Genomic DNA, 19,590 nt, shown 5'->3' with positions numbered 1-19,590 from the left:
ATTGTCAACAAATCTTGTTTAAAATTAGAATTTAAAAAAGTAATTTTGATCCTAAAACATTTTGTAATGTTGCCTCATGTGCCATTAAATGAAAGTGAAAACCGACCAATGTGCAAATTATTATGTAAAGCTATCTTGGCTGTAGGCCTAAAGATTTTGTTTAAATTTAAAGCATAAAGTTTTTGTTTTACAATGGCGACACATACGGCTGTATCTAGTTGAAAAATAAATATGGCCTAAGGTGTGACAGCAAAACGTAAATAAAAGATTGATGTTATTACATTGTTATTTTATATTATAAATATGTATGATGAAATATATGAATAATATATTATTAACAGTTCTGCTGTCATCACATATGCACGTTCCTTTGTCCCCATATAGTAAATTGTTTTAACATATAATATATGTGTATGTTTGTAATAGTAGGGTTGGGATTTTTTTTAATTAGTAAATCATTATTATGATGATGAGATATTTAAGTCATTATTTTGAGATACTAAGTCATTATTGTGAGATACTAAGTCATTATTATGAGATACTAGGTCATTATTATGACTTATTAAATCGAAATTTCGAAATCGTTTCTTATTATTGTGAGATACTAAGTCATTATTATGAGATACTAGGTCATTATTATGACTTATTAAATCGAAATTTCGAATTCGTTTCTTATTATTGTGAGATACTAAATCATTATTGTGCGATACTGAGTCGAAATTTCGACTTAGTTTCTCATTATTTGAGACACTTAAGTCATTATTATGAGATACTATGTCTTTATTATGAGATTTGTCTTTATTATGAGATACTAAGTCATTATTATGATTTACTAAGTAGAAATTTCGACTTAGTTTCTCATTATGTTGAGATACTTAAGTCATTATTTTGAGATACTACGTCATTATTATGAGATACTAGGTCATTATTATGACTTATTAAATCGAAATTTCGAAATCGTTTCTTATTATTGTGATATACTAAATCATTATTATGAGATACTGAGTCGAAATTTCGACTTAGTTTCTCATTATTTGAGATACTTAAGTCATTATTATGAGATACTATGTCTTTATTATGAGATTAGTCTTTATTATGAGATACTAAGTCATTATTATGATTTACTAAGTAGAAATTTCGACTTAGTTTCTCATTATGTTGAGATACTTAAGTGATTATTTTGAGATACTACGTCATTATTATGAGATACTAAGTCTTAATTATGAGATACTAGGTCATTATTATGACTTATTAAATCGAAATTTCGAAATCGTTTCTTATTATTGTGAGATACTAAGTCATTATTATGAGATACTAGGTCATTATTATGACTTATTAAATCGAAATTTCGAAATCGTTTCTTATTATTGTGAGATACTAAATCATTATTATGAGATACTGAGTCGAAATTTCGATTTAGTTTCTCATTATTTGAGATACTTAAATCATTATTATGAGATACTATGTCTTTATTATGGGATTAGGCTTTATTATGAGATACTAAGTCGTTATTATGATTTACTAAATCGAAATTTCGAATTCGTTTCTCATTATTTTGAGATACTTAAGTCATTATTATATACTAGTCAACCCTGGCGGAAACGGGCTTCTATGGCTCGGACATCTTCTTAAAATATGTCTCGGTCTCTTTAATAAAGCCCCCTGGTATGACGAATGAACCACATACAAATCAATGTGAAAGATGCTGTGAAATGAGACGCTCTCTATGACCCTGCTTCTCTGCTGCGCGTGCTGCTGCAGCATCGGTGAGAACGACAGAAATCTGCAACCGAGAAAATCAAGAGATCAACATGATGCGGATTACAGGCGCGCAATCTGTCGTGAAAATCCAGAGCGCACCGCTGTTCTAGTTTCTCGTCAATTCTCGACGCTTTCGCGATGAATCGTTTTCACGCACCGCGCGAGGATACCGGATGATGCGCCGCATCTGCCATGCTGCTGATGGATACTCCACAAGCGTTCATCTCGAGCATTAATTCGCTATTATCATATTTTAGGACACATCGTGAATCGGGTTTTTATTCGTCGGGCGTTTATTTCACACTGAAAGGCATGTTTATAGAATAGGAGGCGCTGGGACCAACGACACAGGGATGCTGTTATTGCGCCGCCTAGGAAAAGCCTAACAGACCATGATGAAGACCGAATCCTCATCCTCCTCCAATCCAGCGAGCACCACCGCGCTCCGCAGCCCCTCTCCTCACCGCAACGCTTACGAAGCGGCAGGGATTCAAGCGCTGAAGCCGGCGACAGATGTCTTTAATAACGGCGACGCGCAAGATGGCAAGCCGAAGCCCACCTGCCGCGGCCGCACGTACGGCTCAAACGTGCATCGCATCAAGAACATGTTCATGCAGATGGGCGCATCCTCGCCCACCGATGCCGAAGATCCGCAGAGGGCGAACGGCGACGGTCAAGCCGTGCGCCTCACCCTCCCGCGTGCCGGCAGCCTGAACGAGAACGTGGACCACAGCGCGCTCCTCAAACTGGGATCCAGCGTCTCCGAGCGCGCCAACCGCTTTGATAACAAAACGGACGCGTCGCCCCGGTTTTCCAAGCTGCAGGAGACGAGGAAGATCTTCGAGCAGCAGAATCAGGAGAGACAGGCGGCTTCCAACCGGGTGCTGCTGAAGAAGGAACGCGCCGCGGGATTGCCGGATGCGTCGCGCTTGGATGTGGTTGCGCGATTTAACGGCAGCACGGAGTCGCTGGATAGCCTGGATGCGATCGGCGGGACCGGAGAGGCCGTGTCTCCCACTGTCAGCCAGCTCAGCGCCGTGTTCGAGCGGGCCGCCGAGTTGCGAAACAACCTGCACAGGCTCTCCAACACGCCCCCGTTACCTCTGCGCGGGGTCACCGGCCGGGTCGGTACGCTCAACTCCAAAGTCATCACCAAACGGATACGCACGCTTCCTACGGGGGCGTGCAGGGAGGATGGGGTTAACCAGCACCCGGTGGACCAAGATGGGAGCCTTACAAGCCTTAATGGAGCCTCTGGGGATCACGACAGTCTTAATGCTGCAGACAATGAGTACTCAGAAGGTAATCAGACAGGTGAGATGGAAGACTCAAGTGCCGCTGAATCCAAACCTCTTCATAAATCGGGAGAGGTCACTGCCACGAAGGCGAAAGGTACTCTTGTTACAGCTGGTGTCCGTACCTCTCTGGAGAATAGAGAGGTTACGTCCAACGGAGAGGCCTTGGAGAGAGACACTAGCATCGCTGACACTGGAAAGGCAGAGGACGCTCAGGCAGGACACGTACGTTCGTCGGTGGGGGTCTGTAAGAAGGACGATGATGATGGCACTCTGAAGGAGGATTACTCTACTGTGGACATCAGTGCCTACAGCGCAGTGGGGGAAGACTCTGGTGGTAGTCAGCCTGAGGATGAGGAGGATGAAGAGGATGTATATGAGCCGGAGTTAAGCTGCTCTGAGGTTTCTGGATTACCTGTAGAGGAGGATCCACCCCCGAGCAGGAAGATTAAATTCAGTAGTTCGCCCATTAAGGTGAGTTTTCTTCAAACAGCAATACATTTGTGAATTTCTTTGGTATATTACACTATCGTTCTGGTCAAATGCACACAAGGCGCCGTGGGAATGTACACCTGATGAAACCCAATGATGTTATTACAGACAGCATCTTGTGTTCTTCAGTGGAGGCGATTTCACATTCTGTACAGAGATAACAGAGTTTCTTACATTTCATTCGTGGCTGACAAATACATTATTTTACATTATAGTTCCATGTCTTTGAATGTAAGTTTAATTTCTATATTTTGTTTATATATTAAGTATTGGTAACACCCATAACTGCATTATTTAACATGAACTAACCATGAAATATCATTCTTTTTGGAGGATCGATTGACAGATATGCAACATAATATAAATAACTATGTGTTCAGAGGTGTATAAAGACCTTACATAATGCTTTTATTACCTTAGAAGGAGCTATTTCTATCCACATACAGTGCGGGTCCCCTTGCATGGAATTCTCCATGTTGTTTCTAGCCCTAAACGGACAAACTAATCTACGGACCGTGTTTCGTAAATATATGATCTCCTTCGACAAAGAAGCAAAATCATGACGACATACTGTATTAGTTCTGTGTCGGCCACCGTTGTGCTTCGAAAAGGAGAGGTGGAGTGAGCCGTTGGTTGCAGTTCACGACCTCACCGCTAGATGGCGCTACATTTCACACACTGGACCTTCAACATTTACTGATACACATTTAAAATCAAGACAAGACGAATCAATAAAGATATGCTACTCATTCTTAGTTCATGTTATCTATTGCATAACAAACATACTTCAGACAGACTGTGTGTCCGACGTGCTTATGACCGGGATGTTACCGATCCTTATACTTTTCTCCTTGTGTCTTAGAATAAGAATGTCTCCTATCCCTAATAATACGCAAGTTAGTTATTAATGGCTGAGAGATGTTCCAAGAAAACGTCACGCTTGGAATTGTGCTGTTATGGTGGTATATCAGCACACTTTGATCTCTGCAACCATTCTGATATACACATGTATTCATTTAGAAAACACTGTACGGCCACAACCATGATTTGCAGTATGCTTTATCCCACAATGATGGAATTGCTGCTGTACAATTGTGTCAGAATGTTACTGTAGTATATGGAACGTTGCCCTAGTACTTATATTCTTAGCCGTCTACATACTACAAGTACTTCATAGTAAACAGTTGAGGTACATTTGGGGTAGATATTGAAGCGAGGTCAATGAAGCATCATTACCGTTGACATTGAGATGACTTTCAAAAACTTCACCCTAGTTTATATGATGAAAAATGCGATCCATCCACTTACAAACACATTTTTGTTAGAATAATAATGTGAAGAGTATCTAAATGTGGGTTTCCTGGTTCCATACTCCTGTAGGCCATTGATGTGAGTAAAAATAAATTGAGTGTCATCGATAAATAAAAGAGAATCAGTATTGCTCTGAAACCGTCGATGCTCATGCTCTGCGTGAGAAACAAATCGTTCATGTATTCATTCAGCGATACATCACTTATTTCATTTATTAATTCAGTGCAGTGTCACTTAACTCCTTCCTCTTGCAATAAGTTGAGGCAAAAAGCCAAAATAAATGAATTTTATGTGCAACTTATATATCTACATTCAATCTCTGTATATGAAACCAACAACAGAACACAGCCCCGATCATCACAGCGTCCTCCCGTTTTTTTACTGGTAGCTGTCTGCAATCTCAGATCATTTTGAACTACTGTTGGCCATTTCCTCATGTTGAAAGAGCAAACAACGAAAAGTTTGGCAACCTCATAGCTGATCTGTACAAGCAGCTTAATACAACATATAGTCATAATTGAAAGTTAAGCCCCTGAAGCTGTTTGTTGAACACAAGATGATGTGTGACCATCGCACTAATGAAAATGTGGGTTCGTTTAAACGCAATGTGTGTATTTCGGGCTGGTGTGTGAGATCATAGAGAGGCTACAGGCTCAGACACAGCATTCAGTCTCGGCCAAGCTACGCTGCCTTTGTGTTGGTCAGTAAGTGGCAGTGTTATAGTCTCTCTCTCTCTCTCTCTCTCTCTCTCTCTCTCTCTCTCTCTCTCTCTCTCTCTCTCTCTCTCTCTCTCTCTCTCCTTCTGTCCCTGTTTCACATTCATCCTTATTCGTGGACAGAATTTGGGACAGCTGAGAACCGGCTCTCCCGGTTGAGTCTGGCGTCTCCCAAGGGTTTTTTTCTCCACTCTTACACTTTCCTCCACTTGTAAACATCTATAGTGGAGTTTTGGTTCCTTGCCAACGTTACTCACGTGGAGACTCCCGATTTCGTTTAACCCATAAAGACAACTTGCGTTTAACAACGCACATGCAAGTTAACATGTTTAAACAATACAGTATGTTATTTCGTATATTAACCACGTTGTGGTTTTATCGCAAATTGTTCTGTCTATGGTAATTTTAGGCTCCCAGTCCTGATAACAATATCTTAAATAATAATATACCTAAATTAAATATACTTTGATTGAATCATTTATAGTTTCTGACAATCCACTGACCTAGGTGTACATTGCATAGAGAAAAACTTGCATCGTGTAATACCGTATATCTCTTAAATGTATTCCTAGTCATATTTTGATTACATTTTTTATTATGACGTATGTAAAGCTGCTTTTCAACATTAACAATTGTGAAAGCGCTATATAAATAAAATTGAATTGACAGTGTTTCTCCCTAAATGAATTGAGCAGCTCTCATTCAAACACAAGGCCTGTTGTGTTGGTCAGGGTGTTCGGTCTTTATTAAAGTTCTCTATCGCTCTCTCTCTTTCTTTAGGCTGGAGAGCTGAGGCTGACCTAAGAGGCAGATCTCACACTAACTGCTTTGTTCTTGATTTCCTCTCTTCCGGTCCTCTTTCAGCTGCTCAGTTCTCTTCCTCTCGGTGCGCTTCATCAACCTATATTCATTTTTAACATTTCTATTTCATTCTGGCATTCTTATTGATTTCTGTCTTTTATAGATCTCCCATTCCTTATTAACTTTCAAGTCATTCTGTCTGTCTTTCCCTGTCTCTCTTCTTCCTCCTCTCCCTGTCTGTCTCTGCGGTTTGGCAGTGCTTATAAATAGCAGTATTGTGACTGTAACGGACAGTCCTCCCCTGCGAGGCGGTGTGGAGGCCAAACGTAGAAACTTCCAGCGTTTTTTTATTAACTCTCTGTTCCTGTCTCTCTCTCTTTCTCACACACATACACACGGTCATGGCATATATCGTATTTGGACATGTGAAGGCAATCATTTGTGTGTAAAGCATCAAAAACATCCGGCAAAAGCACAAAAACAAAAAATGGTACTGGTCAACCAAGCATATAAATAAATGGCATTTTATCTGTAACAGAATTAAACAGAAATGATATTCTGCGATTTACCCTGCATGAGAGTTGTTTTGTAAATACATGTCTCGTGAATCTCATCCATCACTCACCATGTCTGTCAGTCATTGTATTTTTCAACAGCCTATAGTTTGGAGGACATGGGGGCAGAATGTAGCTCAGAGACAGGTGTGAAATATATCAGGAGCAGACAGACAGCTCAGATCTGTCTGAGAGTGAGACAGACGCCTCGGCTGCTGTTAGACCAGAGGGGAAAGTCAGCTGTATTCACAGCAATGTGTTTTTGTCCTACTTTGACACTCTTTTAAATCAGATACTGTACGCTAGCATAAAAAACAGCTTTCGTCCATATGCAATTTTCATCATATACAGTTAGCTCGGAGAGGTGTGTATTTATAGATATATAATACATACTGTATATGCATATGAACGGTATTTGAACAGCAGGTAAGGAGGGGCTCGGTCCTCTCTGCCAGCACATCAGGATGAAATCACTACGCAGCATCACACCATATGCTACATTATTGAACAAAGGCCCAGCATATCGGATTCAGGGAAATTTTGAGCAACGACTCCACAGATCTGCAATACATTGCGTTTCAGCAGCAGTGTATGATATTTTACACATTTGTTTTGGGACAACTTTGGTACACAAAGCGCCCCGGGTGGTGTGAAACTCTTTGAATTTACAATGTTTAAAACAGTTAAGCTCTATTTTAAGATCTGTTCTGATTCAATCTTGTTTTGAACAGTTCAGGATCCTCTAAGCTTTCTGTTTTAGCTCAACACTATGAGGCCTGATGTCATGCATTTTTGTGGAATAACTTATTATATATATCACTTATATTGTAACATATCACAAATGATCTTTTCATTATATTGTCCGGTTTTAAGTTAAAAACAACACATCATTTCCCGGTCCTTTTTTTACAGTCTTCCAGATATAATATTCAAAATTTACTTTTTACAGATTTTCTCTGTTTTTTTACAAAGATTTCTTGAATTTAAAAAAAGTTTTTTTATTGTAAAATTACAGGTTTAATGAAGAGGTTTTATTTCTGATGCCCCAACTTCCAGAAATGTTTTTTACTGCAACATAAGGCATCAAATAATGCATTTTCTTTTGCCTTAGAAAAAGCTCACGTTAGCAGAACAGGGTTTCTCTCTGATGTTTAGTCTATTCCTGTAACTGCCAACCTCAACACGTCTCTCTCTCTCTTTCTCTCTGACTGAGAAAACTCAGTGGTTTTGGAAAACATCTTCAACAACCATGTTATTTGGATCTTTTTCTTCCAACAGCCTACCAACACTATTTTCCTGTCTAATCTGTTTTTCATGTTTTGTTTCATTCATCACTCAACGCTGTTCAATAGTCTTGATGTACAGAGAACAGTTCTTTAGCTTCTGTTTGCATTTGTTAAAAGTTAAATATAAATAACTCATTGTATTATGCAGAGATATGTTAGATAATACAACGAAATGTAAGCGAAAATAACATAACATGGCTCGCATTCAATTTTCACATGACATTCAGTACAATTTGCAAGCAGAGCATGGTTTATTCACTGCTTTCTGTAGATTTTTGACGTCAGGTTGAGGCCGTTTGGGCAGAGGGTTCCTGCAGACCATCTGTTTGGAGATGTGACCTACTCGGACTGTCACACAACTGGAGCATCTCTCTCCTCCCCCTCCTTAATCCAGTGTTTGTGTCCACGGGGCAGAACAGAAAAGCCCATCGTCACTGAATCATGTGGCTGGTAGCTGGTTTCATCTGGTTTATGTGATGATGTTTTGCTAGGAAATAGCTGTGCATGCGGGATTACAGCACAGATGGGAGGAGATGGGATGGGAGTAAGGCACAATTATTCTCTCCGGGATGGTTTTTAAAGAATGGGGATGTCTATCAATTAGGCAAAAGAACAAAGACGGAGGTATTTAGTTTTAATGGTATAGTATTTTAGTCAAATAGGATTTAAACAGAACCCAAAATTTTAATTAGGGCAAACAGTTAGAGTATGAGATTTTTTACCGAGCTTGTTGCAGTGCGTTGTGGGATTGCACTTTCGACTTTTAACTGATTCACAACCTCGGCAGAAGTTCGATTTCTTATGAAAGGATGATTAAATAAATGTTGTTTACCAAGACATGTCAGTATAATTTCGCAGAGTTAAATACAAAGAAAGATGAGGGAGATGATAGAGATATAAAAAAGAGATAAATCAGTAGTTCTCAACGGGGGGGCGTGGCCCTTAAGGGGAGCCCAGCTAGCGTCTAGGAACCTTAAAGGGATACTGCAGCAAATAAACAAAATTTTCCCATGTTTTACTCACCCTCAAGGCATCCTGCCTGAATATGATTTTCTTGAAGAATACTGCAGTCGGAGTTGTAATACCACGTATCTTTTATCTTCCAAGATGTAGAATGGGAGTAAAGGGGGGCAATTTTTCGAAGCTCCAAAAAGTACATCCAACTATCAAGTAACTGCTCGACACGGCTCTGTGGTCTTAACAAATATTTTCTGAAGCGATTCGATGCGTTTGTACAGCTGATTCGGGGCCTTTGAATATTGTTGAATACAATGAGTCAGAAAGAACCCCTGAGCCAGCAGAAAAGTGTTCACAATTCCATCTGATAATGAGTAATTTTCCTTATCTTTTTTATGACGGAGAACATTTTTCTGATCCACATAGATCATCAACTATTGAAATCAGTTTAGAAATGTAGACATTATTGTGCATGTACTGTATGTATAAAAAGCACAGTTCCCCCTGGTCATTTGGAAGTGTTGACAGGACACTTTGCTACTCCCAAAATGGTGGTGACTTTAATCCATTTATTATTTCTTTTTTCAGAAGAGACAATGTACACTACTACACTTCCACGGATGTAAATACACCCACAATTAGCCAGAGGCTAGTTTTAATTTGTAGTCTCTTTGTCGGATGTTATTGGGCGAGAAACATTGCAGCAAGGGGCCCAAGAGTTCAATGCTCCTCTTATGTGTTCGGTTTTGAAGAATGCATCAGCAAGACAGATGACATAACCGCTCACAGCAGCCAAGCAATGTTGGCACAGGCTGCCCTGCTGCGCCCACGTTATAAAAGATTATACAGTATTTAACTTGCAGCGAAGCCACAGGAGCTGCTGCGAGGTGGGCACACCTGCTCTGCCCACACAGCTTGCCTTTCAATAGAGATGCACTTCAGCTCCACGTTCAGTACATCAGAGCTTAAATGACCACATTTACAGTCAAGAGCAAAAAAAGACATTTGAGAGTTCTTCGGGTAACCCGAGGGCTGCTTTGAATCGTGTTATTGTTTCAAAAAGAGCATTTTGGATTCAAGATTTATTTTGCTTAGAAACAAAGAAAAACGTGTTTATGTTTCTAGTGGAGGCTACAAGGGTGCTGGATAGAAGAATCTGCTAACAATTATTTTACAATAGAAAATATGAAGAGTTCAGATGCCAACCCTCTAAATACATCAGACCACTTTTTGTTTAAATTAGCATTTTTTTTATCAAGCTCCTACATTTACTTTCAGCAATAGCAGATATTTCCGAGCGGGCGGAGTGTGGTATTTAGCAGGTTTATTTGAGTAATGTATACTATGTGTTGAGAGCATTTCATTCATTTTTGACGGAGGTGGCTTGTAGAGGCTTTGCATCTGAAATCTTCATATATCTAGGGTGGATAAACTATCCCTTTAAATGTATTTTGCAACCTTATTGTTTGTTCATGAAGTTCCTCGTGTTCTCAACATGAGCTCTAAACTAAAGTATGTGATTAAATTTCAGGTTTTCACGACCTATTCCAATGAGGACTATGACAGAAGGAATGATGACGTGGACCCCATGGCTGCTTCTGCTGAGTATGAACTGGAGAAACGTGTGGAAAGGCTGGACCTGTTCCCTGTTGAACTGGAAAAAGGTTTGGAGAGAAGATAAGAGGTCCATGTCAATATGTGTTAAAGGTTGTATTCTACATCTTGGGATGTATTTCAACAGATAATGAGGGTTTGGGTATCAGTATTATTGGGATGGGTGCTGGAGCAGACATGGGCCTGGAGAAGCTTGGCATATTTGTCAAGACTGTCACAGAGGGAGGAGCGGCTCATCGGGACGGCAGGTAAACCTTGCAACGCTTGCAAACATATATGCACACACAGGCTTACTGTCTTCACTCGACTTACTGAATGTCATTCCAGACCAGTCACCGTGTTTCTTCTGTTGTGTTTCTCAGGATCCAGGTGAATGATTTGATAGTGGAGGTGGATGGAACAAGTCTGGTCGGTGTAACTCAGTGTTTTGCCGCCTCGGTTTTAAGAAACACATCTGGCACGGTCAGGTAAGACTAACAGGACGGAAACCACAATGATACACATCATACTCCTGTAGTTTCAATCCATTCCCATCATATGAAGCAGCCACAGTCCCTGTTCGCTTTTAATGTATCAAAAATTCAGCATTAAAGTCCCCATGAACCGGAAGTTGCGATAGTTTTTTCTTCCGTTTTTTGACGCATATCCGAGTGAAATAGAATTTCTAAAAGTGGGCGTTGCTTTTGTCTTTCTCTGTGATTTGATGCATAAAAACAGCCGTCGCATTTTGATATGGAACTGGCAGCAGACCGACAGTTGTAGGGGAGGAGTTAACAGATACTCCGCCTAAGCCGTCTAACATAAGTCATTTAAGATGGAAAGTCATTACAGGACGGTAGTGCATTTTCAGATTTCATCTGAAGATTTTAATAGCACACACGTTTTAAAAAGATAATAACCCAGATTGTAAACTACAAACACTGCAATATTTCATGAAAATTTATTTTTTATTTCGCTGGGACTTTAACTTATTGGTTTTGGTGATAAGTCTGAATTATAAAAGTCAACAAACCAGGTGACGCATAATAATGTCTGTTGGGTAAAAAGCAGCAGTGTTATGCAGATGAGTGGGTTAGCCTGAAGCAAAGTATGGTCGGACAGCGGCTGTCCCAAATAAGAATTTTGGTTGGTTTAGAAATGTTGAGACGTAAAGGCGACCCAAACCAAGAAAATACAACATTGTAGCTATTTAATCCTTGTTTCTGAACAAAGCAAACAGTCTGAAAGCACCCTTATACTGTATATAGAAGATGAATTGCCAAGATGTTAGACAGGGAAGTATAGAATTGTGCAATTTCCATCCAAGCCAAAATCACTCAAACACCTCATCATCACCTCGGCATTATGACTTCTGAACTTTTCTGAAGGCAGCAATAAACACTAAAGTAACTAGAGACTTACTCTCTCAATTACAGCTTTATTTTTACACATTTATTTTGAACGTGGATGCTTTGTAATAGTAAATACATTAAAGGATGCACACTGACTTACATTTTTAAAGAATATTCGCACAAACTCCATATTTTAACATTCAGCTCCTTTTACGTAAACTAATAACACTTTCATGAAAAGGAACATTTGAGGTTTAGAGAGTTGTAAAAAAAACATTTTGAATCTGTTGTAGTATTCATGCAAACCGTCATAAGAAAGTGCACACACAAGTGAAAGAAACTCGGTGTTCTGTTCTCTTTTCCCTACTGAGTTCATCATTCAGAAAATGAGGGTCAGCGTGACAGATGTAATTATGATGTGTTACAAAGCTTGTATTTAGGAGGAGAAGAATACTAGATCCTATTATGACATTATGAATGTTTATGGGGGAGGGCGGAACAAGGGGAGGCTATTTGGAAACCAGACACGCACAGTGTAGGAGCAGACAAGAGGGATGAAACTGAGGAGGGATAACATGTAAAGGAGAAACAAAGAGGGATTTATGAGATCCCAATTTAAGGCAAACAACATGATAAATGTTGATTTGTTGATCAATTACTGCATTGAAAAATAAGCACCTGTTCACGCCGTATAGAAAATCACTGTGTAATTCATTTACTGTGGTTATTGTTTTGTGAATTTACTACCTTTTTTTACCGATGTAGTGTTTCGATAGTTTTAGTTTTTCAAAATTACAACAGCAAACATATAGTAATACATACGATTTAAGTGCCAAAACACGATGATGTTTTGTGGATTTGGAGAAGGCATTCGACTGTGTCCCTCGTGGCATCCTGTGGAGGGTGCTTCGGGAGTATGGGGTCTGTGGTCCTTTACTAAGGGCTGTCAGGTCCCTGTACGACCGAAGCAGGAACTTGGTTCGCATTGCCGGCAGTAAGTCGGACTTGTTCCCAGTGCATGTCGGACTCCGGCAGGGCTGCCCTTTGTCACCGGTTCTGTTCGTAATTTTAATGGACAGAATTTCTAGGCGCAGCCAGGGGCCGGAGGGTGTCAGGTTTGGGGACCACACGATCTCGTCTCTGCTATTTGCGGATGATGTTGTCGTGTTGGCCCCTTCAAACCAGGACCTTCAGCATGCACTGGGACGGTTTACAGCAGAGTGTGAAGCGGCTGGCATGAAAATCAGTACCTCCAAATCCGAGGCCATGGTCCTCAGTCGGAAAAGGGTGGCTTGTCCACTTCAGGTTGGTGGAGAGTTCCTTCCTCAAGTGGAGGAGTTTAAGTATCTCGGGGTCTTGTTCACGAGTGAGGGAAGGATGGAACGGGAGATTGACAGACGGATCGGTGCAGCTTCTGCAGTAATGCGGTTGATGTACCGGTCCGTCGTGGTGAAGAAAGAGCTGAGCCGCAAGGCGAAGCTCTCAATTTACCGGTCAATCTACGTTCCTACTCTCACCTATGGTCATGAGCTTTGGGTCATGACCGAAAGGACAAGATCCCGGATACAGGCGGCTGAAATGAGCTTCCTCCGCAGGGTGGCCGGGCGGTCCCTTAGAGATAGGGTGAGAAGCTCGGTCACCCGGGAGGAGCTCGGAGTAGAGCTGCTGCTCCTCCACATCGAGAGGGGTCAGCTGAGGTGGCTTGGGCATCTGTTACGGATGCCTACTGGACGCCTTCCCCGGAAGGTGTTCAGGGCCCGTCCGACCGGGAGGAGACCCCGGGGAAGACCTAGGACATGCTGGTGGGACTATGTCTCCCGGCTGGCCTGGGAACGCCTCGGTGTCCCCCCGGAAGAGCTAGAGGAAGTGTCTAGGGTGAGGGATGTCTGGGCATCTCTGCTTAGACTGCTGCCCCCGCGACCCGGCCCCGGATAAGCGGTAGAAAATGGATGGATGGATGGACAATTTATAAAAGTGTATGTATTTGTAGTTCTGTTCTATTTCGGTACGTTTTGTCCTGGTTTGCTTAGCATTCGTAATGGTATTTTAACAGCGAACCTAAAGACACAGAACACCGAAGAGCATAAGCACGTTCAGATTCTAGAGACTTGAGACTGTAAATAAAAGATGCAGCAATGGACAAATCCACAGCCTATGAATAAACAGGACATCTCTATTTCTACAAAAAGTATCATTTGATTCCAAGGGGTCAAGGTGGAAAAGGATTGCGATAAACTAAATTGTGGATGTTGTATAACTAACATGATGTAACTTAACTAACATTATAACTTAACCTCAGGCAACAATGATCAAGTATTATATCCCACTCGAAGATGGAATTCGTATCATACTTGGGCAATGACATATTAAAACCGTAAACGTTCCTGTATGCAGGTTTATAATTGGCCGAGAGAAACCAGGAGAGCAGAGTGAAGTGGCTCAGCTCATCCAGCAAACCCTTGAACAGGAGCGCTGGCAAAGAGAGATGATGGAGCAACGATACAGCAACTACATGGGGGATGAGGAAGAGGTACGTGGGCATTGTGACGTGAGTCTAGAAAAGGTGTGTCACAGGATCCTTTTTTGTGAACAGGTCTGCAATCTTGGCCAAACCATGCAAAAGAATCACACCGATATCTTTTATTTCACTGATACGTCAGTGCAAGTTGTTTTCAAAGACATCTGTAACAAGTTATCGTGGGACTAGGCTCAAGCCCTGTCCGGGGAACACACCCAAAAGGTTGAGAGATTTGAATCCTGTCCGTTCTTTCTAGGCTGGTGATTATGGCAGTGATGAAGAAGAAGAAGATGAGATGAGCCCCACGTACCCAAGTGCCATAGAAGTGTTTGATTTGGGTGAGAATGAGGATATGTTGTCACCCGTGGAAGTGGACCCTGAGAAGCTCTCCCACAAATATAAAGAAGTAAGACAAACACAGTTACCTTTTTTTCCAGAAAGACCTTTTTTACATTTTATTGTACGCAATCATACTGTTTGTATATACAAAACATTGCTTCCAAACATTAAGTCGAGTCAAAGTCTGCTTTATTGTCAATTCTGCCACATGTGAGGATTGAAATTGTGTTACTCTCAGACCCATGGTGCATACGGATAACACTACTCAGAATAAATATATATATATATAAAGAAAGAATTACTTTGGACTGTTCAATCGTGTTTAAGTGTGTTTCTATCATAGTGCTGTGTTTACATTGCAAAAAAAGACATGCTGTTGTGCTCTCTAACCTTTGTACTACATGTTGCACAGTTGCAGATTAAACATGCTGTGACTCTGGCTGAGATCCAACAGCTGAAGCGGAAGGTAGGATTACCTTTTATCTCCCAAATACTAAATTACATTGTGTAATCTCATCCACAAAACTGATGTCCACTTTGGAAAATTGACATTTTAGTTTTTTATCAAACATATTGTTAAAGATGTAAAAATTGTATGCTTGTCGTGTGTGTTGGAGTATTAACTCAAGCTCAGCTTCGAATAGAAATAAAGCAGGCAAATAAAGAAAGGTTTCTCGGTTTGTATCTATGTGAAGCTGAATCATGTAGAACAAGAGAAGCAGCGCTGGCGTGCAGACAAGGCCCAGATGGAGCATAACATGCAGGAGAACCGGGAGCGCATGGAGAAGCTGGAGGGATACTGGATGGAGGCGCAGAGTCTGTGTCAGGCTGTGGATGAGCACCTGAAAGAGACACAGGCTCAGTATCAGGCTCTGGAGCGCAAATACAGCAAGGCCAAGCGTCTCATTAAAGAATATCAGCTAAAGTGAGACAAAGCACGTACATGCATTAAGCTTTCTGAAGCTTTAACCCACAGCACTTCTCTAAAGCTTAAATGCTCCTATAGACGTTTCATGGGATGCAGATCACCGAAGATAACTTCTGTCCTCTGTTCGTTCATTGTTAATTATATTTTATTTTATCGATCTTAATATTAATTTATATGATTATTTTATTGTATAATAAATTTATTAAATAGACGATTTGTGGAATTTTGTTGTATGTTAATTGGATAAAAAACTTTGGCATTTGAAGATACCTTTTGGACATTGACATCTAGCGGTTGAACTTGGTATCGCAGTCTAAATTCAAAATATTGGAAAGGCAAGTTTAGCCAAGAAACGGTTCTTCTCGGTTTCTTTTGTTTGTTATGAGAAATAATCTGCAGGAACTCTGTTTTTTGTGGACGTGTAGCGGATGTGTTCATTCCTCGCTGTCTTTCCGAACCCTTCGATGTCCAAAAAGTTTCCCGAAAAATGGAAAAAAACACTTCACTTTTACATGATTAAATACCGTATTGTCCCCAGTGACAAACAACAAGGGTTACTAATAATAATGATTTCAAGTAAAAATCACGAAATACGGAGATACAAGATTTCAGAAGGACAGTAGCTATATATTACATTGTATGCCAAACTGTGTAATGTTTCATAGTGCTTCTGTAGCTCAATTGGCAACATAAATGTTATGGTTTTGTTCCCAGTCAACACACGTGCTAATGCAATATCAGGATTGATTGCAGTGTTAGTCAGTAGTTGGACATAGCCAGTACCCGCGTGAATGCTTTCGATTTGGCTACACCAAAAATCGTATTTTTTTTTGTTTGTCTTGTAGGGAGATTGACTTTCTGAAGAAGAAAACAGGTCAACAGAAAACTGTAGATGAAACCGAAGCTTCACATAAAGAAGAAACAGACCAACTCCAAGACAAGGTAGAGTGTCTTTATCTCCCAAATACAATACCTTTATATTATATATGAATGAATAGTATATAAACCAAACACATTATATAGCTAACCAATATACAAATGAAGGCGAGACACTGCAGGTTAATATGATTTTATTTGAATTTAAACATATTAACTAGAAATTTTACCAATTGATGTTTTGACATGCAAATGAGTTGATGTCTCATTAAATATGCGCATATTTACATATATTTAATCTAAAAATCCTTGTTTCATTTTAATGACTAAAGGTTTCAGATATACCTTTATTTTATAATAACATGAAAAGAATATAACTAAAGAACGAACACGAAAAGTATGGCTTAGGCTGCTATGATGAGAACAAATAGTGGATAGGAGTAACAAAACACCAAAAATAAAGATTTTATTGTGAACTTTTATAGTATCACTGTTAAAGAAGACATAGACCTGAAAATCGACCATGTATGCACATAAATGACTTTTTTGCCTGCCATGTCTCGGCAAATATGGCAATACAATACAAACCATTAATGTTTCTCTACACAGGTAACAGATGTTGAGTCACAGGTCGAGGAGCTGAAGACACTAGATCCGTCGTAAAGTGAATCAATGTTTTATCTACTTCAGTGTAAATGTATTGGAACGGAGGAGAGAATCTGTATTTAGAGAATCTATAACGGTGTCCATTTAGGTATTGTCAGTAAGCCCCACAGGAGTTTTATAACCCTCCACCTTCCATTTTAGGATTTTTTCTGTAGATTTCCATTTCTTTATTTTTAGCATCGTGAATAATTATTTCTCCCCCCGCAGTGTTTGCTTTGAAAGCCCTTTGTATTTACCTTACATGTACTTATAGATATTCATTTGAAGGACATTGATGGCTTTACCAATGTTGTAATAACCTAATCTAAACAAAATATGCTTTTCGTAAACAAAATGCGCTACTTTTCATTAACAAAATTTTCACTTTCACTCTGAAAGCTGATGAAATGGGCACAGGGTCCAGAATAAGCGGGGAAAACACAATCCCTCTGATTCAGAAATCCCAGTAATGACCTGCCACTTTCTGCATTTCCTTAAACGTCTTGTTACTTATTTCTTTTTGTTAACACATGGTATTTTCAGGATCGCACTGAGAAAGCAAGTTTCAATACATGATAAAACATCCTTTTATATGATATTCTTTTATTAACTTTGAACAGAAAGAATCATTCGTGGTGACGTTGTGATTGTTTAGGGAACGATAAACAGTCTGAAGCAGCTGAAGTATTTCACTAATATTGTGTGGTTATTTAAATCGTGACATAATTTAGCTTAGCCATACTTTATAGCCACATTTTAAGGGCGTTTATTTCAACACCTCTTTTCAGATGCCTCTCTTCTACCAGCAGTCCACACTATACCTCTCGTGCAAGGTTTTGGTGACTTGAACCTTAAAAACCAACTGCTGCCTTTTTCTCAGTATTACTTAGGGATACTTCAGCCAAAAATATCATTCACTCGTCTTCGAGTTGTTCCGTATCTGTTTAAATGTCTTTGTTTTGATGAACACAGAGGAATGGACAGATCTTGGACCCCATTGTGTTCAACAGAACAAATCTTTCCTTCTATGGGAGTCAATGGGGTCCAAGATCTGTCCGGTTACAAGCATTCTTCCAAATATCTTCCTCTGTGTTCATCAGAACAAATGCATTTATGCAGATTTGGAACAACTCGAAGATGAGTAAACGATGACAATTTTGGGTGTACTATCCCTTCACTTACTCCCTAGTGTTCATTTAGGTCCTTACAATTTCTTAAAAGGCGTCCATACCACACAGTGTTTAAAAGAACAACAGAAACGACACTTTGAGATTGGCCCGCACGTGTGTATATTTTTACCTTTCTTTTTTACATGAGTGTTGTTCATGTTTAAATACAGTTAGGGTGTGGACAGGCTCACAATAGTTTGAATCCTGGAACCGATCTTTTTACTACCGCCTGGAACCTGCCTCGTTGATCCTTCTGTATAATGAAACCCGAAACAGCACAAAATGATCACAATAGCTGCAATAACAGTCTGGAGGAAAGAAAACCAACATGGGAACATATTGATGTGAAATGTACGAAGGACCCAAGTTGAATTGTGATTGTAGTGTGTCACTATAAGCCTTTCAGCAGAGACTAAATAAATCAATGAGGCATGTAATCGATTTTGTTTTTCAGTGCAAACCTTGTACACACACCCGTGTGGTTTGTTATGTGCTTTTATGAAATAAACAGTCAATTGTGGATTTGTAACAAATGTTGTCGTGTTTTGTTCAAATTGGTACACTGAGCTCTTAAATCAAATGACTAAGCTCTCGGGGAATCATGGGAGTACAAAATAAAAGTTCAACTACTGTAAATATAAACCTATGAAGGGATAGTTCACCCAAAAATTGAAATTCTGTCACGAATTACCGACCTTCAAGTAGTTCCAAACCTGTATAAAGTTCTTTGTACATTTAAACACAAAGGGAGATATTTGGAAGAATGTTAGCAACTGAGATTTCTGGGTCATCATTGACTACCATAGTAGATATAATATATAATGATGTATAATCTTTTTGCTCTGTTGAATTAAAAATTTCATACATAAAATAATTTAGGCAAGCAAACAGTATATATTTTTTTCTATTATGGTTGTCAATGGTGCCTCAAAGATCTCCGTTTCTAACTTTTTTCTAAATATCTTTAAGACATTAAGAAAGGTTTGGAACAATTCGA

At 39.8% G+C, this 19,590-nt stretch overlaps 1 protein-coding gene across 1 annotated transcript; it reads left to right on the top strand.

Moving 5' to 3' along the window:
• The first annotated feature begins 1,793 nt into the window (after nt 1-1,793).
• Nucleotides 1,794-19,120, top strand: ppp1r9bb (protein phosphatase 1, regulatory subunit 9Bb). Its single transcript, XM_079477313.1, has 10 exons — nt 1,794-3,530; nt 10,705-10,837; nt 10,915-11,035; nt 11,150-11,254; nt 14,513-14,648; nt 14,893-15,042; nt 15,388-15,441; nt 15,671-15,900; nt 16,749-16,845; nt 17,389-19,120. Exons 1-10 carry the CDS (start codon nt 2,154-2,156, stop codon nt 17,440-17,442), a joined length of 2,457 nt encoding a protein of 818 aa, XP_079333439.1. The 5' UTR covers nt 1,794-2,153; the 3' UTR covers nt 17,443-19,120.
• Nucleotides 19,121-19,590: the final 470 nt, after the last annotated feature.

This window comes from Barbatula barbatula (assembly GCF_947034865.1).
Source record: "Barbatula barbatula genome assembly, chromosome: 16".
NCBI lineage: Eukaryota > Metazoa > Chordata > Actinopteri > Cypriniformes > Nemacheilidae > Barbatula > Barbatula barbatula.
This window is presented reverse-complemented; position numbering and strand designations above follow the sequence as displayed.

What these genes read in the sequence shown, in the direction of transcription:
- ppp1r9bb (XM_079477313.1), top strand. Translation starts at nt 2,154, where the DNA reads ATGATGAAGACCGAATCCTCATCCTCCTCCAATCCAGCGAGCACCACC. An exon ending in TCCAACAGCTGAAGCGGAAG is followed by an intron (nt 15,442 to 15,670) that starts GTAGGATTACCT and finishes ATCTATGTGAAG; the next exon opens with CTGAATCATGTAGAACAAGA. An exon ending in ATTAAAGAATATCAGCTAAA is followed by an intron (nt 15,901 to 16,748) that starts GTGAGACAAAGC and finishes TTTGTCTTGTAG; the next exon opens with GGAGATTGACTTTCTGAAGA.